Source organism: Natator depressus, chromosome 1 (assembly GCF_965152275.1).
Source record: "Natator depressus isolate rNatDep1 chromosome 1, rNatDep2.hap1, whole genome shotgun sequence".
Taxonomy (NCBI): Eukaryota; Metazoa; Chordata; order Testudines; family Cheloniidae; genus Natator; species Natator depressus.
The window spans coordinates 48,326,039-48,351,603 of record NC_134234.1 but is presented as its reverse complement, the minus strand read 5'-3'; the positions used below and the strand labels follow the sequence as shown (position 1 = coordinate 48,351,603).

The window sequence follows — 25,565 nt, the reverse complement described above, 5'->3', positions numbered from 1 at the left end:
GAAATTTTCAAGTAAGCACAGATAAATTTTCGTATTCCATCGAAATAGTGGAACAGCAACAGTATAGGCTTCATCCACTGCTTCTCAATGGTGTTATGGAGAGGGACCAGCTTCAGGAGTAGAGTGTAGGTTAGTTGATTAATTGGCCGTTTGTTTAAAACTGCCAACTATGGTAATTGTGGTGGATTTTCTGATATAGACACTTATTCACTTGGAATGAGACTGTAACTCATTTGGTGTATTCTTGTCAGTATTCTTGTCAGCAAGTTAAGGAAGTATGGGCTGGATGAATGCACTATAAGGTGGGTAGAAAGCTGGCTAGATTGTCGGGCTCAACGGGTAGTGATCAATGGCTCCATGTCTAGTTGGCAGCCGGTGTCAAGTGGTGTGCCCCAGGGGTCGGTCCTGGGGCCGGTTTTGTTCAATATCTTCATAAATGATCTGGAGGATGGTGTGGATTGCACTCTCAGCAAATTTGCGGATGATTACTAAACTGGGAGGAGTGGTAGATACGCTGGAGGGGAGGGATAGGATACAGAAGGACCTAGACAAATTGGAGGATTGGGCCAAAAGAAATCTGATGAGGTTCAATAAGGATAAGTGCAGGGTCCTGCACTTAGGATGGAAGAATCCAATGCACCGCTACAGACTAGGGACCGAATGGCTAGGCAGCAGTTCTGCGGAAAAGGACCTAGGGGTGACAGTGGACGAGAAGCTGGATATGAGTCAACAGTGTGCCCTTGTTGCCAAGAAGGCCAATGGCATTTTGGGATGTATAAGTAGGGGCATAGCGAGCAGATCGAGGGACGTGATCGTTCCCCTCTATTCGACACTGGTGAGGCCTCATCTGGAGTACTGTGTCCAGTTTTGGGCCCCACACTACAAGAAGGATGTGGATAAATTGGAGAGAGTCCAGCGAAGGGCAACAAAAATGATTAGGAGTCTAGAGCACATGACTTATGAGGAGAGGCTGAGGGAGCTGGGATTGTTTAGTCTACAGAAGAGAAGAATGAGGGGGGATTTGATAGCTGCTTTCAACTACCTGAAAGGGGGTTCCAAAGAGGATGGCTCTAGACTGTTCTCAATGGTAGCAGATGACAGAACGAGGAGTAATGGTCTCAAGTTGCAATGGGGGAGGTTTAGATTGGATATTAGGAAAAACTTTTTCACTAAGAGGGTGGTGAAACACTGGAATGCGTTACCTAGGGAGGTGGTAGAATCTCCTTCCTTAGAGGTTTTTAAGGTCAGGCTTGACAAAGCCCTGGCTGGGATGATTTAACTGGGAATTGGTCCTGCTTCGAGCAGGGGGTTGGACTAGATGACCTTCTGGGGTCCCTTCCAACCCTGATATTCTATGATTCTATGGTGGCTAATCTCTTCCTGATAATGGACAACGGTTGTTTGACTATTCTGATCCTTTAAAATCTGTCAGCAATCTTTGATACTGAGGCCACGTCTACACTACCCGTGTAATGATCGATTTATCGGGGATTTAATGAATGATTTATCGGGGATTGATTTATCGCATCTAGTGTAGACACGATAAATCAATCCCCGATCGCTCTGCCGTCAACTCTGGAACTCCACCAGGGCGAGAGGCGGAAGCAGAGTCGACGGGGGAGTGGCGGCCGTTGATCCCATGCCGGAAGGACGCGAAATAAGTGATTCTAAGTCGATCTAAGATGTGTCAACTTTAGCTACGCTATTCTCGTAGCTGAAGTTGCGTATCTTAGATGGTCCCCCCCCCCCCCCCCCCCCGGTGTAGACCAGGCCTGCGGTTTTGTTAACCTGCCTGTGGCCACTAGTTGAAGTTTCCTCTCCAAGGCTTTTTGTAGAGTAGGGGAAAAGGTGCTTATTTTCAATCAGATTAACTCAATTCAATTTAAAACCCAATTTAGCACCAATGTAGACTTAGTTTTATATTGTTTGCTCATTTTTTAGTAGGCAAAGGCTATAATTAAACCTGATAAAATTGAGCTAACGTTGTTAATTCCATTTAACACTAATATACATAGTTAAACTCAATTTGAAAATAAGCACCTTTTTCCTACCTAGACAAGGCCAAAGAGGTATTGGAGAGTGGTTCTGAACAATTGCTTATCCGCTCTGAAGAATCTCTTGTAAATAGCATGACATTTTGGGACGTAGGGTCATCCTTATGCAATTGACATGCTGCTCTGCATCTTCATTTTTATCAGACCTGGATGATGATGTGTCTGTGCTTTCTCAGCACCTGGCCAAGATTGGGACTTGGATGAGAATGATCTTTCTGTGTAAACCAGACAAAATAGAAGTGGCTGGTGGGTTAAAGGAAACAATTATTTCTGCTCCTTTTATTTGCTTGTCTTTTGTCCAAGGAAATTTAAACATGGGAATGCTCTTGGACCCCTGTAAACTTGGGTGGTGGTCGTGGAGGTGATGAAGAGAGGAGTTTGTTATATTTTGTTTGTTTGTAGTTTTTTTACATCTGCCTGGCAAGTTAAAAAAAGAACTAGATAAGTTCATGGAGGATAGGTTCATCAATGGCTGTTAGCCAGGATGAGCAGGGATGGTGTCCCTAGCTTCTGTTTGCCAGAAGCTGGGAATGGGCGACAGGGGATGGATCACTTGATGATTACCTGTTCTGCTCATTTTCTTTGGAGCACCAGTCATTGGCCACTGTCGGAAGACAGGATACTGAGCTAGATGAACCTTTGGTCTGACCCAGTATTGCCGTTGTTATGTTCTTAAGTTGTTTACAACATTTTCTTACACATTCAGACAGTTATCCATGCCACTGTGTTTTCTGGATTTGGTTACTGAAAAGGCTCTGATTTGGGTCACACTGAAGAAGCCTTGTGTACTCCAACTGGTGCAAAATATGGTTTCCTGCATACAGGAAATGTATTACAGAAGTTTTCATAGTTTTTTAGTTCATTTCTTGATATAGAGCAGAGTTTGACTTTAGTCTTGAAAAGCTTTACTCGTTCTAGATCTTAGCTATAGAAAAAACAACTTTTCTCCCAGTGAGCCAGCATGGTGAATGAGGTCAGCTGAAGTGTTTGAGCGATTTAGATTCTAGATTTAAATGTTAAGTGATAGAATATTCTCAGTTCAAATTTTTTTTTCCTTTGTTGGTGACCAGAGCAATAATCTGGTATGTTGCCCTTATGATACAGTGTTTGATTAGAAATTGTTTTGGAAGGGAATTTTGTTTTGGAGAACTGTAATTTTTTTCTTCTAGAGGAGGGCAAAAAATGTACATTCTTAAGTGTTTTTTGTCCCTGAGACATGTTAGAGGGCATTTTATAAATAAAAATATAAATAAAGGCCACCAAACAGCTGTCATTTGATAATGATTTTTAGTCCTTTCTGACCTGAGACTAGCTCAGACTAGTGACCTAAAGGTGAAAAGCTCTATATCTCCTTATCCATTTATCTAAGTTATCCAATATTTCTGTATTTCAGTATTTAATAGGAACACTGTTCCTATTTTCTGAAGCTGGGGTGTGTCTGTGCAGTACCAGAACAACTCATTACCTTCAGTTTTAGCGTGCAGTGAATGCCTTTATACAGCTTTGGGTGCAAGCAGCTATTAATTACATCATTATGTAGGTGTTGGGGAGGTGCATACATTTATTCATAGACTTGCTAAAGTGCTTGTAGCCCTACACATGTGTATATAAGCCTTGAATACTACTTATACTAGGATTACAGTGAAGAAAGCAAAGATGAAAGTACACTTCCCAAATGAGGAAATTAGTCAGTCAAGAATAATTTATGAAATTTTTGTAAAGCTGGAAAGGTAATTTAACGTTATCCATCTCAGAACACTTGAGAGTTACCTGATACCTATTTTACAAAACTACTAATTAGATTTTAGCTCAGAGTGAAATTTTAGACTCCAAAATATTAATTTGAAAATTAAATTTACAGATTGTAACTGATACTAAAACAATTTATATATTATAATTGTATATTGCATTTTAAAAACTGTTAATAATGTAAGGTTGCAAAGTCAAGTAGTCAAACATTAGGAAATAGCAGAATTATGGTTGCTTATGCAACTTTAATTTGACCTCCTTGTGCATATGTATTATGCAACTGTCTTTAATTACATTATCACTGTCACAGTTACAGGGTGACCTGTACTTGAGTCCCTCTAGTGCACCCTTTCAGTGATAGGCTTCACTACTACAACTTAAGTAGCAAAATGCCCTCTTCTCTAATAAGGTACTGCTTACCCAAAGTGCTTTTCATGGTATTTTCAAACAGAATGGCTGGAACCTTCCTTTCATGAGACCAAAGGCCTGCTGGCACCTTGTCTCCAAGATGAAGGATGCCAGGGTATCTCTGATATATATTGATATAATAGACCAGTCCTTTGTTCTTCATCTGTAAATAGGGTTTTCTTTTCTCCTCCCCCAACCCCATATGCTGTTCACATCTTCCTCTTGATTTCTTCTCCTGAAGTCCCCACAATCTCTTCAATGGTATTTGACTCAGTATGCAAATAGATTTCCATTGTAAGATACAGAATACACAGTGGTCAGACAAGGAGATAAATGTCTCCTACCTCATGTCTGGTGTAACCTTTCTTAAGGTATGTCACCTCCAGGTGATCTGTCTTTAACTTCAAGGCATAATTCACAGTTACATATACATAGCTCCTTACATATTATTCACACATACATTTCACAATGATTATGATGAACAGTGGCAGGCTTTCAGTAGAAACCTGGCATGACAGTTTTTGGTGAATGTAAATACCAGAACCAGGGGATCCCTGTAACCCTTATGCACCCCTGTGTCCTCTGCCAGTTGGCATCAAGAGGTCCTTGGGTCACACACACAATTAGTGGCAACCTCTGAAAAGTTTCATTTAAGTGGCTTGCCTAGTAACACATAGGAAGTTCATGGGAGAAGCAGTGATAGAATCCAGTTCTTCAAGATGACATTTGTGGGGAGGGATAGCTCAGTGGTTTGAGCATTGGCCTGCTAAACCCAGGGTTGTGAGTGCAATCCTTGAGGGGGCCATTTAGGGATCTGGGGCAAAAATTGGGGGATTGGCCCTGCTTTGAGCAAGGGGTTGGACTAGATGACCTCCTGAGATCCCTTCCAACCCTGATATTCTATGATTCAAGTGCTTTAAGCATGAGACTGTACAGTACAGTACTATAGTTGGGAGGTGCCTCCGCCTTACCTCACACAGACACTGGTACTGGAGACAGTGAGGCAGGCAAGGAGGCTGAAGGTGCTGTAGGCTAGGAGAAGCACATTGTGCAGCAGCGGCAGCTTCCCCTACTCTGCAAGCACCGGGGCGGGGGGCTCAACCCTCGGCCTGCCCATTCCACCCCTTCCCCCAAGCCCCCACTCTTAACCCACCTCTTCATCCTCTCCTCCTCCTCCCCCCGTTACGCTTCACGCCGCGTCCTCGCTCCTCCCCTGCCTGCTTCCCGCGGCAATCAGCTGGCTTGCGGCGTTCAGGAGGGAGTGGGGAGGAGCGAGGACACGGCGCCCAGGCTCCCCCTCACTCCCCTGCCTCCTGCCCTCAACAATCAGCTGGTTTGCAGCGTTTGGGAGGCAGGGGAGGGTGAGGGAGCCTGCGTGCCAAGTCCTCGCTCCTCCCTCCCCCCTCCTGAACGCCGCAAACCAGCTGATTGCCGCGGGCAGGAGCCGGGGGAAGGCGCCGATCTGTGGGTGTCTGCCAGCGGGTGGGAGGCCCTGTCGGGGGGTTTAGGGGGGCTGCCAGCTGTGGACAAAGCAGGCAGCCAAACGGTGTTATAGCGAAGCATTGCACAACTTTAAATGGAGCATGTTCTATAATTGAGCAGGGAAGTAAGATCGAAACACCGTTAAGCAGGGAGTTACTGTACATATCTTCCAACTTCTGAAATCAAGTTAGGGATGCATGGTTCTTATAGACAGTAGTCTCATTCATTGCACAGGCAACCTTAGTTCTGTCATTACCTAAATTTGTGCACTTGACTTTGCAGATTTAACACACTTTTAACATAGGTTGTTTGGGCTTTAACTTCTTAGGGTTTTAAAAAAGTAAACTGAAACCCACCCACATTCCATCCTGTGGAGCCCTGCTGACTCTTGCATGGATCATCAGCAGGATTTGGATCTTAAATCTATCAGGCTTCTACCACTTGACCTAAACTAATAACTGGTATCTGTCTTGGGTACTTAAATAGCCCTCCGTTACTCTAATATGTGAGTGCCTCACAATCTTTTTAACATTTTATCACAATACCCCTATGAAAAAGAAACTACTGTCATCTCTATTTCAGAGATGTGGAATTGAGGCAGAGTGAGGCTAAGTGACTTGCCCAAGACTCACACAGGGAGTCCGTGGCCAAAGAGAAACTTGTAGAGAGGTCTACCAAGTCCAAGTGTAGTGTTGTAATTGTTGGATCATCCTTCCTCTCTATGTATGGTCCTCTCAAGTAGCAATAGTATGCTGTGTGGACAAGCCACTAATGGAAGATGGCGCACCTTTTGCAATGGCTATTTGCTAGGCAATAGAGGAATTTTGAGACTCTGGAAATCTGGGTCCAATTCCAGGTTCTGGAGGGGAATGTGCTCTTGTGATGATAGACTGGGGGTGGGCAAACTTTTTGGCCTGAGGGCCACATCTGGGTATGGAAATTGTATGGTGGGCCATGAATGCTCATGAAATTGGGGGTTGGGGTGTGGGAGTGCTTGAGGGCTTTGGATGGGGGTGTGGTCTCTGGGGTGAGGCCAGAAATGAGGAGTTCAGGGTATGGGAGGGAACTCCAGGCTGGGGCAGGGGGTTAGGGGGAGGGGTGGGGAGTGAGGGCTCCAGCTGGGGGTGCAGGCTCTGGGGTGGGGCTGGGGATGAGGGGTTGGGGGTGCAGAAGGGGGCTCTGGGCTGGGACCGAGGGGTTCGGAGGGCAGGAGGGGAATCAGGGGTGGGGCAGAGAGTTGGAACATGGGAGGGGGCCAAGGGTGTAGGCTTTGGGGGGCGCTTACCTCAAGCAGCTCCTAGAAGCAGCGGCATGTCCTCCCTTCGGCTCCTACGTGGAGGCACAGCTAGGCGGCTCCGCATGCTGCCCCCTCCGCAGGCGCCACCCCTGCAGCTCCCATTGGCTGTGGTTCCCAGCCAACAGGATCTAAGGGGCCAGCGCTTGGGGCGGGGGCAGCATGCGGAGCCCCCTGGCTGCCCATATTCATAGGAGCCGGATAGGGGGCGTGCTGCTGCTTCTGGGAGCTGTGTGGAGCGGGGCAAGCCCCCATCCCCGCTCCCCAGCTGGAGCAGGGCAAGCCCCAGACCCCGCTTCCCGCTGGGAGCTCAAGGGCCAGAATAAAATGTTGGAGGGCCAGTTGCAGCCCCCGGGCTGTAGTTTTCCCACCCCTTTTATAGACCCTTTTGTCCTTTCCCCTCTCTGCTCCTACTCCTTTCCCCTAGATACTACTCACATATCTCTGTTTCTGTTCACCACCACACCATTTTCTGGGCCATTCCATTTGCTGTTATCCCTGCTTCCACTCACTCGCTACCAAGCTACTCCTTCCAATTTCCTTCTTACCCCTTTTTTGCATTTGAGTCAGTTTTGCCTCCTCTTTACCACCCCATGTTACCTAGTGGCTAGTCCTTACTGGAATACTGCATTCCGTTTTGGTTTCCACACTTAAAAATGGATTTTGACGAATTGGAAAGGATTTAGAAAAGAGCTACCAGAATGATTTGAGGTCTTACAGTGAGACTAAAACTCCATTCAGCAAAGAAAGTTCACTGGTGATACTTGATCTGTCTATAAGTATCTATATGGGGAAAAGATCTCTGGTAGTAGAGGCCTTTTTGGTTTAATACAGAAGCCATAACAAGATGGAGTGACTAGAACAGTGGTTCTCAAACTTTTGTATTGGTGACCCCTTTCACACAGCAAGCCTCTGAGTGTGACCCGCCTCCCCCTTATAAATTAGAAACACTTTTTTACATTTAACACTATTATAAATGATGGAAGTGAAGTGGAGTTTGGGGGTGGAGGCTGACAGCTGGTGACCCCCCATGTAATAATCTTGCGACCCCCTGAGGGGTCACGACCCTCAGTTTGAGAACCCCTGAACTAGAAGCTAGAATAAATTAAGATCAGAAACAGGGTGCAGATTTTTTTACAAAAAGGTTAATTAGCTATGAGAACAATTTACCTAGAAATAAGAACGAGGAGTACTTGGCAGCTTAGAGACGAACAAATTTATTTGGGCATAAGCTTTCATGGGCTAAAACCCACTTCATTGGATGCATGCAGTGGAAAACACAGTAGGAAGATATATACAGATACACACAGAGAACATGAAAAAATGGGTGTTGCCATACCAACTCTAACAAGACTAATCAATTAAGGTGGGCTATTATAAGCAGGAGAACAAAAAACTTTTGTAGTGATAATCTGGATGGCCCATTTCAAACAGTTGACAAGAAGGTATGAGTACCAGTAGGGGAAAAAATTAGCATGGGGAAATAGTTTTTACTTTATGTAATAACCCATCCACTCCCACTCTTTATTCAAGCCTAATTTAATGGTGTCCAGTTTGCAAATTAATTCCAGTTCTGCAGTTTCTCGGTGGAGTCTGTTTTTGAAGTTTTTTTGCTGATACAGACTAACACGACTACCACTTTGAAACCTGTTACCTAGAAATGTGGTGGTTGAAGTCTTTAAATCAAGATTGAAGGTCTTTCTAAAAGATATGCTCTAGCTCAGCCAAAAGTTCTAGGCTTGATAGTTTGCAGTTATTCATATGGGATTTTTATTAATGGATATATTGGTTGCTTAAAGCAATAAAGTAACTTAAGCATAAGTTTTTCTAGAAGCATTTTCATGCCATCTCTGTCACAATAAATGTGTATTCCATGTAATGTGGCCCTTGTAATTATTACTCTAGGAATTAACTGTAAAAGTAACTATAAAAGTTCTTTAGCCAACACTCTTCTTGTCTTGTTCCCCACAACAAATGCTTCCATAGCTTATTATTAGGAATCAAGAAGGCAATAGGCAGTTTTCCCTGTTAACTATATAGCTCTCTTAGCACTTGTCTGTGTTAAGCAGATTACTGTTTGTTGGTTTACCCTGAAGCTGTGGCTGCCTTATTTAAGTGGAATCTAATTAAATAGAAATCCAGTTTAGATTCCTTAATTAATCACAACATACTAATGCAAACCTCTTGTAGAACAAAAATGCTTGTCATCATTTTACTTGAAATAGACAGAATATTCATTCCAATTTTTCACTCATATATTGAGGGTTGTATTGTAATCTTTATTTACTGCAGCAAAGCAAGCTATGGACCAGGGAAGATCTCCAATTATAATAGACAACACTAATACTCAAGCCTGGGAAATGAAGCCGTATGTGGAAACGGTAAATATAACTACTGTGTAATTAAATCCATTGTTGTTATACTGTGTTTTTTTTTTTTTTGCAGACCTACCTTCACAAAGCACGAATGCAACTACTTTGTCTAGTAATGGGTCTTCCTTGTTGACATTCCTTTCTCTCCTCGAACAGGCTATTTCTTTGACATAGCCACTAACAGGTATGGGGGTAGTCTAGTTTGGATTGACTTGACCTAATGTTTTTATCCTAAGATGAAACCTAGAGGTTGTGGGGTAAGTGATCTAAAGTTCAGTGGGCTAAGACTGCTTAGTATTTAATTTCAGTAAGTCTGTTTTTCATTAATATTTTTTCTATTTAATGACATTATGTTTGTTGCAGCATAAACTAGTATAATAATGTTACACCTGTTCTGCATACTGTATTTCTTTGTTTGCTGTAGGCTCTAGGGAAAGGCTACAGAGTGGAATTCCATGAGCCAGACACATGGTGGAAGTTTGATCCTGAGGAGTTAGAAAAGTAAGACTTGTGTTATAGTAGCCATCATAGTTATTTTCTTTTGTATTGTTGTTTAATTTAAATTTTTCTCAGTACTTCAATAATTGCTTAGGTGCTTTACTGCTAACGTGTGTTTTCTAGTATGTATTGACTTCTGTTAATATGTATGTAAATATACTGCTTACATAAATATCAGCTCAGGAATACACAGAGGACCCTGTGTCCTGGTCCCTTTGAAATCAACAGCAAAATTCCATGGACTTAAGTGGAAAAATAATCAGGCCCATAGGACACACTTCCTTACACAGCGGATGATTAACTTAACCTGGGAAGTCATTACTACAAGATGTGACTGAGGCCATGAGCATTTATATAGATTAAACATTTATATAGATAAGAACACCGACAGTTTAATTAGGTAGGATAAAACATTTTACAAGGAATATAAATCCTCATGCCTAAGGGTGTAACTCCATTCCTAACTAGTGGGGATTAGGAAGAAAATTTCCATATGAGCAGGTTATTCCATAATTGTCCATCACAGTGTTTCTTGAAACTTTTTTCTGCGCCCCCTCTCCCCCAATCATCGGTAGTAAGTACTGTCAGAAACTTGATACTGGATTAGATGGACTTTTGGTCTGACCTGTTATGGCAGTGCCCATTTAATTTTGTTTGTTAATTTCTGATGTTTGTCATCCACTCCAGATCCTCTTGAAATCTATGGGATGTCAGTGCATGCCAGGCAAACTTGGGAGAAGTCAAATGGATGAAGATGTTCACTGTTTTTTCCCCATCTCTTGTTGACATGGTATCATTTTAGGGCTACCGACAAAGTGATTGGGTTGAGTTAGCCTTGCAATGGTATGTTAACAGGGGATAAGGAAAAAATAGTAAGAACATTCACCTTCTAACTAGATAGTAGTCAGAAGAGCACAAAATTTGGTTTTCTTGTTTTGGTAACTAAAAATATTAAAATTTAGATTCAAGCATAGTGTATATAAAAAGAATAATAATTACTAAACAATGAGAAATTGCATGCATAATCTCTCTCAAATTAAACTAAATTCTTAATGACCAAGTATCTGAACTCTTTCAAAATGTAGGTTATAATGAAAACTTACATAAAGAAGTGTAATGGCTCTAATACAATACTGGAGTGAAACAAAAGTAGGAATCCCAATTCAGTATCTCATCAGCTCTTAATAGCTAAGCAGGGTAGGATCTAGGTAGTACTTATGTAGAAGGTCATCAAGGAAAATGCAGGGCTGCTTAGGAAGTGGTCTTTGGTGGTTCCGTAAGACATTCTATCCTCAAAGTCAGTATTGAACAGGTGTTGCACTTGTCAGAGGGACTTTACCGTGAGAATCAACATCTTACCAGTTAGTTCTGATCACATGTAATTATAAAATAGTCCATGAAATTATTTTGCAAGAGTTAGGGACGTTAACTCTGGCGACCTGGCCAGATTCTTCTCTTGGTAATTACACATTACATTTCTCCTGCAATTGGGTACAGTATTTGTGTGAAGTGTTGCTCTACTCTGTTAAACACTTGCTGTTTCTCCCTCCATAGAGGCCTTCATTCATTCATTCATATAGGTCTAAAGTGAATGGCATGTGGAGGTACAAAATTGCAGTTCCTTGTGCTGGAGAGGTTCATTGTGCTTTGGGAGAATTTACAATAGGGTAATGGCAAGTGGTAGTTCTACTATCCTGCTTCTTCAGGTTTTATGCCATTGGAGGGCAGCCTTAAGCTGCAGTCAGTGTTCCTTAGAAATTCTGTCCATGGACACTATTGTGGGGATGTACTGAACTAATGCATCAGCAACTGTGGCCATGCCTCCTCCACTGTCAGCACCACTTACCTTTGGGGCCTAACTGGCTCTCTGCAGGTGCCTTCCTCAGTACAAATTCTTTGCAGCTGCCTGTGCCACTGGACACTGCCCTTCCTCCCCCATCCCTTACCAATTCATACAATGAAAGACTTAAAATAGGAGCGACCACATACTAATTCTGTGGTAGGTACTGAATTATTATGGCATTGAGAATCAGTGAGTTGGGAGCAAAAGAATGACTGGCAAAATCAGAAACATCAGCCTCCATTGTCAACAGAAGGGATCTAAATGGACAAGGGTGGCAGCAGAAATGAAAGCCTCTTTTAGCTGATTGAATACATGTTGACTCTCCGCAGACCAGACAAATCAGGCTCCCTTTTTCAGAAGGGCCACTGGGGGGCTACCGGGTATCGAAATCTCAGATGAAACACTGGTAGAAGTTAGTAAACCCTAAGAATCATTGTATGCCCCAGACGTCCCTCGGAGCGGTCCACTCTGGGATGGTAGACCTTACGTGAGTCCATAGGCCCTCTGAGGAGACAGTGTAACCCAGAAACTCAACTATGTTCCAACCAAATTTGCATTTTTCTAATTTAGTGTAGAAATGGTCTGACGTATTCTTTCTAGAACATTGTGTACATGCTGGTCATTCTGATATTTGTTTTCAGAGAAGATCAGGATGTCATCTAAGTAAATTACTACAAAATGGTCCAACATATTTCTGAAAATGTCATTTATAAAATGTTGAAAAGTAGCAGGGGCATTGTGTAGTCAGAACAGCATCACAGTGTATTCAAAATGTCTATACTAGGTGCAGAATGTAATAGTCAACACACAGGTGTAGGAAACCATCCTTCTTGGTGACAAATAAAATTGGAGTCCTGCTCGAGGACTTGGAGGAGCAGATGAACCCCTTGCAGACTCTCTTGTAGGTAGCTTCTAAGGGCCTGCAGCTTGGATTCTGAAAGGGAATAAATATGTCCCAAAGGAATTTCCACTCTGGCCTGGATATGTATAGGGCAATTATAGGGCTGACAAGGCAGCAAAATATTGGTCCTCCCTTTGTCAAAAATATCAAATAGATCCTGATACTTTGCAGGTATAGCCACAGTAGTTGAGGGGCGGGTTGTGTCTCATCAGGCCCCTCCTAACCTGCCTTAGCCTGGCTTGGAGAGAGACAGCTTCAACAAGTACAAGATGTGGGCTGCCTCTTTTCTCGGACTGAGGTTGAGACAGCAGGTCTGACATCAGTGCAGAGAAGTGAACTTGATCAAGCTAGAGCTCCAGCAGTTGTGGGGGTCATGAGTGGTTAGCCAAGTGATGCCAGAAATAACCAGGAAGAGGGGGAAATGGACTAGGCCAAACCGAAAGGTCTCCTGGTGGTCCTGGATAGTGGTGACTTCTGAAGGAGCTGTTTCTCATGTAACTGGGCTGGAGGAAAGTAGAGATCCATTGACCGCTTCAATGAGGTCTGGGATGGGATTGACTCATGTTGATATCTGGTGTTGTGAGATGCTCCTGTGTCCACGAGGGCTTCCAGGTGGACATCTGCCATGGCCGGATGTCTTAAGCGGAGCGGGAGCCGAAGGTGGAGCACCGCCACTAACAGGGTACCTGTGATGTGGTACTGATGTATCAAGCTAGATCCAGGGGAAATCACCTCCAACCAGAACTCTTGTAAAAGGTGGAGGGCTGGTATTTCCTTGCTGGGAGACGAACCAACCTTTAGCTGGGCAGCTTGAGCTGTAATGTCTAGTTCTGCCACAGTAAAGGCATAGGCCTGCCAAGTGGCATTGGTTCTTTTCGCCATCAGAAAGGCAGGATCAGACAATGCCAAGTTGCATGGGCTCTGGTTGCGGCAGGAGGTCAGTGGGGAGCTGAGTCTGGGCATGAGTGACTGAGACTGAGGTATGGTCAGGGCACCGTTGCCTTTTCCTGGCAACGTTCCCGTAGCCGGCTATCAATTCTTATATTCAGGTTGATCAGGGGTAACAGTCTGGCCAAGATTTCTGCCCAGGCCACTTCGTCCTTCTCTTCATCACTCAGACCACGCCAGAAGTGGTGGTGCTGTGTAGCCTTGTTCCATTCCGTGTCAGCTGCGAGGCAGCAGAATTTTGTGGCATAGCTAGTGACCAGCTTGTGGCCTTGTCTCAGGGCTTGAAGTGCTGATTCTGCCATATGTATCTGGTTCGGGCCATCGAAGATGGTTGTCATGGCCTGGACAAAGTTCTTAAACTCTCCCAAGAAGGGACTGGCTTACTCCAGAAAGGGGGAAGCCCAGGCAAGTACCTCTCAATCAGGAAACTGATGTCGAGCCCCACCTTGGCTCTATCGATGGAATAGGTGTGTGGTCTTATATGGAACAGGAGTGGCATTGGTTCAGAAACCCATGAGAAGCCCTGTGATCCCCATTGAACTTGTCTGGGTGGAGAATCATAGTACTGGAAGAGACTTCGAGAGGTCATCTAGTGCAGTCCCCTGCACTCATGGCAGCACTAAGTATTATCTAGACCATTCCTGACAGGTGTTTGTCTAACCTGCTCTTAAAAATCTCTAGGGATGGAGATTCCACAGCCTCCCTAGGCAATTTATTCCAGTACTTAACCACCTTGACAAGAAGTTTTGCCTAATGTACAACCTAAATCACCTTTGCTGCCATTTAAGCCCGTTGCTTCTTGTCCTATCGTCAAAGGTTAAGAAGAACAATTCTTCTCCCTCCTCCTTGTAACAAACTTTTATGTGATTGAAAACTGTTATCATGTCCCCTCTCAGTCTTCTCTTTTCCACACGAAACAAACCCAATTTTTTCAGTCTTCCCTCATAGGTCATGTTTTCTAGACCTTTAATCATTTTTATTGCTCTTCTCTAGACTTTCTCCAATTTGTCCACATTTTTCCTGAAATGTGGCACCCAGAACTGGACACAGTATTCCAGTTGAGGCCTAATCAGCGTGGAGTAGAGCGGAAGAATTACTTTTCATGTTTTGCTTACAACACTCCTGCTAATACATCTCAGAACAGGGGTGGGCAAACTACGGGCCACATCCAGCCCGTCAGAACTTTTAATCTGGTCCTGGAGCTCCTGCTGGTGAGTGGGGTTGGGAGCTTGTCCCGCTCTGGCTGGGGAGCAGGATCAGGGGCTTTCCGTGTATCCCCCCTCTGGTTCCTACGCATGGGGGTAGCCAGGGAACTCCGCATGCTGCCCCCGCCACAAGTGCCACCCCCAGCAGCTTCCATTGGCCGGCGATGTGGACGGGGCAGCGCGCATAGCTGCTTGACCAGCGTTGCACCTCCGCGTAGGAGCCAGAGGGGGGCATGCTGCTGCTTCTGGGAGCTGTGGGGGTGGTGCCTGCGATCAGGGCAGCGCTCAGAGCCGCCTGGCCAGCGCCGCACCTCTGCATAGGAGCCGGAGGAGGGGACATGCCGCTGCTTCCGGGAGCTGCTTGAGGTAAGTGCCTCCCAGAGCCTACACCTCTGAACTCGCGCTGTGGCCCAACCCCCTGCCCCAGCCATGAGTCCCCTCTTGCCCTCCAAATCCCTCAGTCCCAGCCCAAGCACCCCCTGCACCCCAAACCCCTGATCCCCAGCCCCATCCCAGAGCCTGCACCCCCAGCTGGAGCCCTCAAACCCACCCCCCCCCCGTTCCCCAGCCTCCTGCCCCATCCCTGATCCCCCTTCCGCCTGCCGAACCCCTCAGTCCTAGCCTGGAGCACTCTCCTGCACCACAAACCCCTCAGTCCCACGCCGGAGCCTTCACCCCCTAACCCCCAGCCCCAGCCTGGAGCCCCCTCCCACACCCTGAACTCCTCATTTCTGGCCTCACTCCAGAGCCCACATCCTTAGCCGGAGCCCTCACCCCCTCCCACACCGCAACTCCCAATTTTGTGAGCATTCATGGCCCGTCATACAGTTTCTATACCCAGATGTGTCTCTCAGGCCAAAAAGTTTGCCCACCCCGTCCCAGAATAATGATCGCTTTTTTTTTTTTTTTGGGGCAACAGTGTTACACCATTGACTCATATTAAGCTTTTGGTCCACTATGGCCCCCAGATCCCTTTCCACAGTACTCCTTCCAAGGCAGTCATTTCCCATTTTGTATGTGTGCAACTGATTGTTCCTTCCTAAATGAAATACTTTGCATTTGTCTTTATTGAATTTCATCCTATTTACTTCAGACCATTTCTCCAGTATGTCCTGATCATTTTGAATTTTAATCCTATCCTCCAAATTACTTGCAACCCCTCCCAGCTTGATATCATCCACAGACTTTATAAGTGTACTCTCTATGCCATTATCTAAAAAAATCATTGATGAAGATATTGAACAGAACCGGACCCAGAACTGCAGGACCCCACTCGTTATGCCGTTTCAGCATGACTGTGAACTACTGATTACTGTATGGGAATGGTTTTCCAACTAGTTTTGCACCCATCTTATAGTAGCTCCATCTAGGCTGCATTTCCCTAGTTTGTTTATGAGAAGGTCATGCGAGACCGTATCAAAAGCTTTGATACTGTCAAGAGGAATGAAATGGTTGGAAGAGAGGTAACCAAGCTTAGTGGCCAGGTTAGGAGCTAAATTATCACGTTTAGAGGGGCTAGCTGAGAGCCAGAGACCAGGAACCAGGGGCAGAGCAGTGATCAGAAACCGAATGCCAAGTGCAGGGAGCGAGCCAGGAGCCAAGGTTCAGAGCTGTGGTCAGAAGATGAATATCAAGTCCAGCGAGGAAGCCAGAGCCAGGAATCAGGAGTCAAGGATCAGAGCCAGAGTGGAGGCAGGAGCCAAGAGCAGGGATTAGGAACTGGGAGCCATGATTAGGAATCCAGGAACAGAACCAGAGACGAGCCAACAGGAGGCAGGAGCAGGGATTCAGAGTAAGGGCTAGGAGCAAGAAGGGAGCTGAGAGCAGGAATAGGAAGCAGGACTAAAAACACAGGTGCAGCTGTGGAATGCTGTGGAGCAGCCAGGAACCCAGGGCTGATGCAGTGCTTGTTTAAGACTGAGTGCTGAAGTCTTCAGCCAATCTGGGTTCATTAGCGAGTCAGCCAAATCCAATGAGCAGGGTCTGTGTTCAACTGTGGGTCCCTGACACACCCACTCAATGATATGGCCCCCATAATGGTTCTATTTAACAGCACCGTAGTATCTGATAGGTAAATAGAAAGAAGAGTCCTCTTAGAACGGTATACACATATTGTCCATATTAACAGTGTGTAAGATATTGCAAACCCATGCAGTATCTTTGGGGTCCATTGTTTTAAATACATGGTTTATGTATGATTGTGTTCTATTCCATGGGGGAGGATTACGATAGCTCCTCTGGGAATTAAAAACAGTGGGTGGTGACTAAGGCAAATCAGCCAGGTTGTAACCCTCCCAGAGAGGTACCATCTCCTGGAGAGGCTCACATATACTATTTCTAAGCAGATTCTCCGAAGACTAACAGACAAAGAAAGGACTTTTGGGTAAATAGCCTGAGTTTAAACTGATTTGGGGCCTTGTTTCTGGTCCAGCAAACAGACAGGAGCTGCTGTCACAGCGGGGCCCTATCCCTTGTAGAAGGATTGGAAAGACTTTAGCCTACTTGGGCCCCATAAGACGAATGGGTGACCTCTGGTAGGCTATTTGTTTTTACATGTGTATTTACCTGGTGAACAAATGTGCTTGCTTAGAAAAAGCTGTGTGGTAACATGTAACAGCTGGCATTAACACCACTCATAGGCCTTGAAGAGAAAGCAAAGCACAGGTCTTGGTCTTTTTAGGCAGACTGGCTTGCTGCTATTATTGCAGTAGAAGACAGGGAGCTGTGCAGCCTTAAAACCACTGGTCGGGGGGGAGTGAGATGCAGGTCTCTGCTCAAGAGAGGTGATGACTGGGAGCCAGAAACGTTGAAGTGGGTGCCCCCAAGGGACCACAGAGGGGGAAATACAGGTGCAGTTGCTCTGAAACTGTGACAAAAAGCACCACATTACTGTATAAAGGAAAATACTTTTGTTTTATATTTTTGAAGTATATATATTTGTATATTTGTACAGTATATACAATGAATTGTGTTAAAAAGATGTAATACAATTTGTATATTATAAAATGGTAAATACTGTGTAATTAAATCTGAACTTCTACACGCTACAGCATATTGTTTTTCAGAAGTGTGTAGTCAGTTGTAGTGAATTTATTTCAAAACAGTAAGCTTAAATATAGTTGTAATGTTGGAAAACTCGATGTGATCCTTCTGGATCTCGAAAGTGGGCAGAAAATTAAATGATGGCATTTGACAGTTTGGACAGATGGAGAGGATAAAACACAAGATATTCTTCAAAAGTTTAAGAAAGACTGCAAACATATAAAAAGTACCAAACAGTTTATTTAAATTATTATTTTTGTAGGAGGAATAAACATGGGGTCCCTCGTGAGAAGATTGCTCAGATGTTGGAACGATATGAATATCAAATGTCCATCTCTGTTGTAATGAATTCAGTGGAACCTCCTCACAAAAACACACAAAGGCCACCTCCACAGCGAAGACAGAGGTGGGGAAGCTGTATAGACTCTTGGAATTATTTCAGTATTTCAAATAACCGATAACTCAGGTTACATTCAACTAACACCAGTTTGTTGATCACTCTTTTAAAAATATTAAACAGTGGACTTTCTCCTGAGGTTTAAATAGGCTTAATGCAATTAAAGGACCATTCTCTCTTGGAGATTGTTCCATTAAACAAAGTTTTGGAGGCTTAAATGTAAATAAAATTTAATATAAAAATGTATGTTAAATGTTTTTACAATCTCTATTTATTACATTTGTACTAACTTTGGTTTTGGATAGTGTAAAGTAAACAAGTCTTCCTTTATAGTTGGGTCTCAAATAATGTTATCTACAGAGGATATTGTTGAGCAGATTTTTGTTTTTGTTCTTTTTTTGAGGAAGTCCTAACAAAACTTAGGAAACAAAACTGTTTTTTAAATAGAACTCAGAAAAGCCCAGAGTTATAAGTTATGTGTGTAGTTATTTCATTTTAACTATTTTCACTGCTTTTTAATATTTTATCCAACTTTTACCAGGTTTTTATACTGAACAATTATGTTTTCTATTTCTTGCTGGATGCTTGTTCATTTTAACTGGTATCCAAAATGTTGTCACACTTATAACCCAGATTTCCTTTCCTCTTCCCTTGGTTTCCATCTTCACTTTTGGCTCAGAGTCTCATCCGGCAGTGAAATCAATGTGCTGCAATTGCAGTATTCACCAGCCTGAAATTACAAACCATGATTTGTCTTAAATTTGTTTGCTATCTACTGAAATACCAAATGTAGTTGTGCCTTGAAATTACCTAAATTTATTTTTTGAGATTTTTGTTGGCATGAAAATGTACAGCTGCATTTCTTTAAGTTTACAGCATTAAGATGCTTAATTGGAACTGAGTCTTTTGGGGCTAAGTGTTCTTACTGGGCAAAGAAAACAGAATACTTAAAATATTAGTCTCTCAGGGATCATCTGCAGTTGGAGTATGTGCAATTGCACCAAGTAGGTACAGGTGGACGGTGGTCTCAGTTCTGTAAAACCACATTACATTCTTTTCAGGATTTTGACACAGGTAATATTCTCTTCTTAGCAGATGCCTAAAACTGAGCCAGCATGGAGATCGATCCTTTTATTGCCATAGATCCTTTTTACCTTAAGCTTAAACACTGGTATGGTAGTAAGTTTTAAATTTAATGCTTGCATTTTTCCTGGTCCCTGGACTAATAAAGTATCTCTCTGTCTGTTATTGCTGCCATTGTTTTAGTAGTCCAATGTAAGTCTGACAAAATTAGTATTTTGTTCTTATGTTTTATCGTTTTATATTAATGAAAATATTACTTAAACAGCAGTTGATATAGTTAATGTTTAGACTGTGCCACATTGGATTTTCTGTTGTGTGTCAAGAAACGTGGGGGAGATCTTGATGGCAATTTTTTTCAGGAATCTTTGTCCGTTGGATAAATAGATCTTCATTTAATATTTAATTCTGTTCTTCAAAGACAATTGTAAAGAACTTGGTTGTGTGCAGTACTATTAGAATAAGATAGCAATTATATTGCAGACACCAAGATGCATTTTTTACTTTTGTGCAATGAATGGATAAGTTTATAATGCCTCATTGAACATGTTTATACTGTAGAGATATGATGGCAGAAAAAAAAATCAGCATTTTACAATGGCTGCTCAGGTAAACTGCCCAAAGCAAACCTCATTAATTTCAAAGAATGTAATACGGTATCAATTTGTACTTATACAATAAGGGGCTAAGCATACAAGACATCTACAGGTAATGGGATGAATTTAGTGATCTTTAGATACATTGGCTGTCTACATGCTGTCTGACTGATGAGAACCACAAAACAAGTTTTTAAATCTGAGGCTCTTTCTAGAAAAGTGGTTGATGCAATTAAGACTTCTGTAATTGTGTAGGAAACTATAACAAAGCAACTCCAAAAACAAAAAAAAGTATTTATTTGAAAATTTGCATTTAAGACATACCTCAGTCTTTCATTTTTAAGGTTTAGGTATGAAATTACAGTGTAGTTAGTCTGCTATAATAGATCTTGAAAGGGAGAAACAAGACTTTAAATCGGTATGTACCGTTAAAGTACACATCCTATGGGTTCCTGTTATGTTTTGTATTGTGTAATCATGATATTTGAAAATTGGCCCTAATTCATTTTTAAATATTGGAAAGTCTTAGGTCAGTATGCTTTGTTGTATTAAATAAAAATATGAAAATAAAAATGTCAGCAGTCACTGGGTAGAACTCTAAAAGGTGCAGCCCATTTGCTCTATAGGATTTATAATATATAAACACTTAATCATGTTTTCTTATTATATGTTTAAACCTGATTACATGATTAAAGGGACACTTGGGTTAAAAATGACTATTTAAAAAACAGTAAGTTTCCCTGTGTGGGTTATTAGTAAATTTGATGATTAAAGCTGAAATAGTTGGATAAATTTAACTTTTTTTTTTAAATTTTTTTTGCATATTTCTCAACTTGGAGGATAAAACTAGATTGTTCAATTCTTGTTCACATTCAGTTTTCCCTTTGATCAAACACTGCAGGAAGGTGTTTAAAAATCAGACAAAGTTTTTATTAACATTTAAAAGGGAAAAAACTATTTACATTTTCTATTGTATTAACAAGGGATGTTTTTTCAATTTTTAAATAAAATCTAAATCTTGGGTTTAAAAGTACCTGACTTTGTCCCTTCCATGGCACAATGTGCATTTGTCCCCGTCACCATTTATTGGGAGTCCAGATGTGCAGTGCAAACTTTTAGGACTTTATACAGCTGTCATTCTAGTATTCTAAGAAGAGTATATCATCAGGCCCCATTATAGTGGCTTTTGGAGGGGAACATTTGAACCTGTAATGGGGTCAGGTTGAATAAACCATTAAATCATTATTTCATTTCTGAGAAAGGGAAGATCAGAAAAGTTAAGGGGAAGTTGTAGATGCCTATGAAGGGTGGCTGCATATAAAAATACATGTCAAATCACTTGAGCTCTCGATTAATCACAGTTAACTCACATGATAAACTCAAAAGAATTAATCACGATTTAAAATATTAATTGCGATTAATCACAGTTTTAATCGCATTGTTAAACAGTAGAATACTAATTGACATTTATTAAATATTTTTGGATGTTTTTCTACATTTTCAAATACACTGATTTCAGTTACAACACAGAATACAAAGTGTACATTGCTCGCTTTATCTTTTTTATTACAAATATTTGAGCTGTGAAAATGATAAACAAAAGAAACAGTATTTTTCAATTCACCTCATACAAATACTGTAGTGAAATCTCTTTATCGTGAAAGTGCAAGTTACAAATATAGATTTTTTTTTTGTTACATAACTGCACTCAAAAACAAAACAATGCAAAACTTTAGAGCCTACAAGTCCACTCAATCCTACATCTCATTCAGCCAATTGCTAAGATAGACAAGTTTGTTTACATTTATGGGAGATAGTGCTGCCCACTTCTTATTTAAAATGTCACTTGAAAGTGAAAACAGGCATTCACATGGGACTTTTGTAGCCGGCATTGCAAGACAGTTACGTGCCAGATATGCTAAACATTCGTATGCCCCTTCATGCTTTGGCCACCATTCCAGAGGATATGTTTCCATGCTGGTGATGCTTGTTTTTAAAAAAAAAATGCATTAATTAAATTTTGACTGAACTCCTTGGGGGAGAATAGTATGTCTCCGGCTCTATTTTACCCGCATTCTGCCATATATTTCATGTTATAGAATCTTGGACGATGACTCAGCACATGTTCATTTTAAGAACACTTTTGCTGCAGATTTAACAAAACGCAAAGAAGGTACCAATATGAGATTTCTAAAGATAGCTACAGCACTCAACCCAAGGTTTAAGAATCTGAAGTGCCTTCCAAAATCTGAGAGAGATGAGGTGTGGAGCATGCTTTCAGAAGTCTTTAAAGAGCAACGCTCTGATGCGCAAACTACAGAACCCGAACCACCAAAAAAAAAAAAAAATCAGCACTCTGCTGGTGGCATCTGACTCAGATGATGAAAATGAACATGCGTCGGTCCGCATTGCTTTGAATTGTTATCGAGCCTAACCCATCATCAGCATGGATGCATGTCATCTGGAATGGTGGTTGAAGCATGAAGGGACATACGAATCTTTAGCGCATCGGACATGTAAATATCTTGCGGCACCGGCTACAACAGTGCCATGAGAACACCTGTTCTTACTTTCAGGTGACGTGAACAAGAAGCAGGCAGCATTATCTCCTACAAATGTAAACAAATTTGTTTGTCTGAGCAATTGGCTGAACGAGAAGTAGGACTGAGTGGACTTGCAGGCGCTAAAATTTTACATTGTTTTATTTTTGAATGCATTCTTTTTGTACATCTATATTTGTAAGTTCAACTTTCATGATAAAGCGATTACACTATAGTACCTGTATTAGGTGAATTGAAAAATATTTTTTTTTTACAGTGTAAATATTTGTAATCCAAAATAAATATAAAGTGAGCATTGCACTCTGTGCATTGTAGTTGAAATCAGTATATTTGAAAATGTAGAAAACATCCAAAAATATTTAACCTATTATTGTTTAACTGTGTGAATCATCGTGATTAATTGCTATTAATTTTTTTAATTGCTTGACAGCACTACATAGCACTAGAGAGCAACAAGGTCCATTGCACATCGGAGTAGAGCACTGATATAAGATACTGGTTTTAGAAGAATAATCTGCAGTTAGTTATCACAATTTTGTTTTTAAAAAAAATCAGGATTTGGTAATTAAGGAAAAATGTTTGAAATTTGATAATCTCTTTTAATTATTCTAAGATTTTTGAGGTGGTTTTCTATATAAGCATATTAGGCAATAAATAGTAATACATAACTGAACTAATGTTTTAAGTGCACTTTTTGGTTTAGTGGGGCTTAGTTTTGAAGACTTGCATCAGCATGCTTTTGTTTTATTATGAAGCAATTGTGGAAAACAGTATTTTAAATTAGAGTCTGCAAATCATCAAGGTTGAAAATCCAGACATTTAATTCAGTCTCTTTCTGTGGTTCTGTACACCTATTGTGCAATTTTAAATTTGTACAATGTGATGTATATCTAAGTGTTTTGATAAGAAATTTTATTAAAACTAAAAGCCTGACATATGATTTTGTTTTCTTTTTAGTAATGGTTTTAGTCATTTGCAAGTTATTGCAGTGAAGATGTTTTTGTAGTCCGTGCTTGAATTGTTAAAATATTTAAATTATAGTGTATTTCATAAGTTAATGTTCTATTAAATACATCCAGTTATTGTATCTTATTCACAACCACTTGTATTACTTTTTCTTCAGTTTTCATGTTTAGTTATCAACGTAAATATCCTTAAAGAAGGCATGGAAATCATAGGAAAAAGTCAGAATTATTTTCTGTGTCCCAAATCTTTGTACACTTAAACATAAAAATACATTACTATTTTGAGGGAAAAAAAAAGTTTTAGGAAGCCTCATTTCACTTACCATTGTGATTGTTAGTTTCTCTAGCCCATAATAAGGTTAGAAAATTACTTGGTTTTGTCTTCAGTTTACATCAAGATATTATAGGAAAAAATAGCCAATGACTGGAATCTGATATGTGTTTGCAAGGATTTTGCAATAACTTAACCTTCAGCTTTTAAAGGAAGTTGGGAAGTTGACACTGAGTTTTAGTTTTCATTTGGAAATTTTTGTTTAAATTTTGAGGTTTAATTCTTGTCTGAAAGGTTAAAAAACAATATACAGGCATCTTCTATGTTTTTGGCCTGTCTGGAATTATAATTCATGGGTCATGGTTATGTTTTTGGTATAAAAAGCACACAGATGAAAGTAGGCTAGTATGTATGAAGAACATATTACTTTTTACAGCTTGGCATGTTACCAGCATTTTCTGTAAAGCTGTATTCTATCTCATCTGTAAACCTATATTTTAGGGTAAGTGCAAAGGTGTGGTAAGTGTAAACAAAATGAAAATGCTCTGCTGATTGTGTAGTATGTATCCTTTGTTATATTTTGTTTTTTGCTATGTTTTATTTCCTTGTCTTTTGTATATCTGTATCAGCTGGGGATATGAAAAGTCATTGTAATGAGCTCTAATTATAAATAATACCAGAACATTAAGCACTTCATGCCAGAAACTTTGCCCTCTTTTTTGAGTCTATATCCTTAGGAGTGCTGCACCATAGGGTGTACATGTGTCTGTGTGCTCTCAATCGGAGACTGCAAATTAATGTCCTCAGACCTGCACAGAGTAGCACCTCGTGTGCTGAACAAGGGCATATAGGGAGGCGTGAACCCACCCCCACTCAGTTCCTTCTCATCTGCCTGCAGTTCGAGATAGAGAGTTCTGCTCTCTGCTGTATTCACTTCCTGCCTTCACTTTGTGAGTTCTTTACTTTGTTTGTTTATTTGTTTTCGTAGTTTCTTTTCATTATCTATTTTCATTTGATATCTTTATTTTATTTATCTTGTATCGGTTGAGGGATAGGGGGCTCTTTCCCCTTCTCTTTTTTTGATCTTTTATTTGTGTCAGAGCACAATTTGTTTAGCTGTGGGGTCTTGGGCATAGGACCTGAGAGATTTGCCACATGCCATTTTCCCATAATGAGGAACACTCCAGCTACCTGTGGTTTTTGGGTACCCTCACAACCCTTCTGAATGTAAGGTCTGTCTGGGTTTGGAAGGCAGATGCAAGAAAGACAGGGAGAATAGACAAGCTCCTATTAATAGAACGTGCTGTAGCTCTGGAGGGGTCTGCTTCTCCTCCCTGTACATTGGCCTCTACATTTCAAGCTGCCTCAGTCCCAGTTTGCTGCCATGTCTGCAGCCCCGGACAATAAGACTTTAAAAAGAAGAAAACATACCTGTCCAAGCAAGGAAATGGAGAAAAGGGGCAGGTCACCCCATGAGACTCACTGTCGGGAGGCCTCTTATTCCTCTAAGGGTACAGGAGAGGCTCTGACTGAGTCCAATACCAAAGGAGAAACCCAGTTTTGATATACCTACCATCAGAGCTGCTACTATGGCAGCACTGTCTGATACTTTGTAGCACTGTGAGATGCACAGGGCTTCCATCCGTTTCCTGGTATCTGTATCTCACTGTACCTCTGAAAGGGGAGATGACTCTACAGTTTACCTCAGTACCACAAAAGCCTCCATGTCACAAGCCAGTAACAATCCAAACTTTATGTGAAAGCCCTCCACCTCCTTCCAGGTTCCTTTCTTCAGAGGATCTCATTATCTCTGATGAACCTGTGTCGCCAATGTTGGCAAGATCTACCACTGCCACCACCTTGGTACCAGCAAGCAAGCAGCAAGTTGAGACTTGTTTA

The 25,565-nt window shown here is 41.7% G+C and overlaps 1 protein-coding gene across 3 annotated transcripts in view; it reads left to right on the top strand.

The window, feature by feature from the left end:
- Nucleotides 1-25,565, top strand: part of LOC141991173 (uncharacterized) — a 135,203-nt gene that overhangs the window by 16,607 nt on the left and 93,031 nt on the right. For all 3 annotated transcript variants that reach the window (XR_012640342.1, XM_074959386.1, XM_074959376.1), the window contains exons 4-6: nucleotides 9,280-9,368; nucleotides 9,784-9,860; nucleotides 18,059-18,202. Coding sequence is in view for 2 of the 3 variants with exons in the window: in XM_074959386.1 (XP_074815487.1) it covers nucleotides 9,280-9,368; nucleotides 9,784-9,860; nucleotides 18,059-18,202 (310 nt within the window). In the remaining variant the exon portion in view is untranslated. The remainder of the gene's footprint in view (nucleotides 1-9,279; nucleotides 9,369-9,783; nucleotides 9,861-18,058; nucleotides 18,203-25,565) is intronic.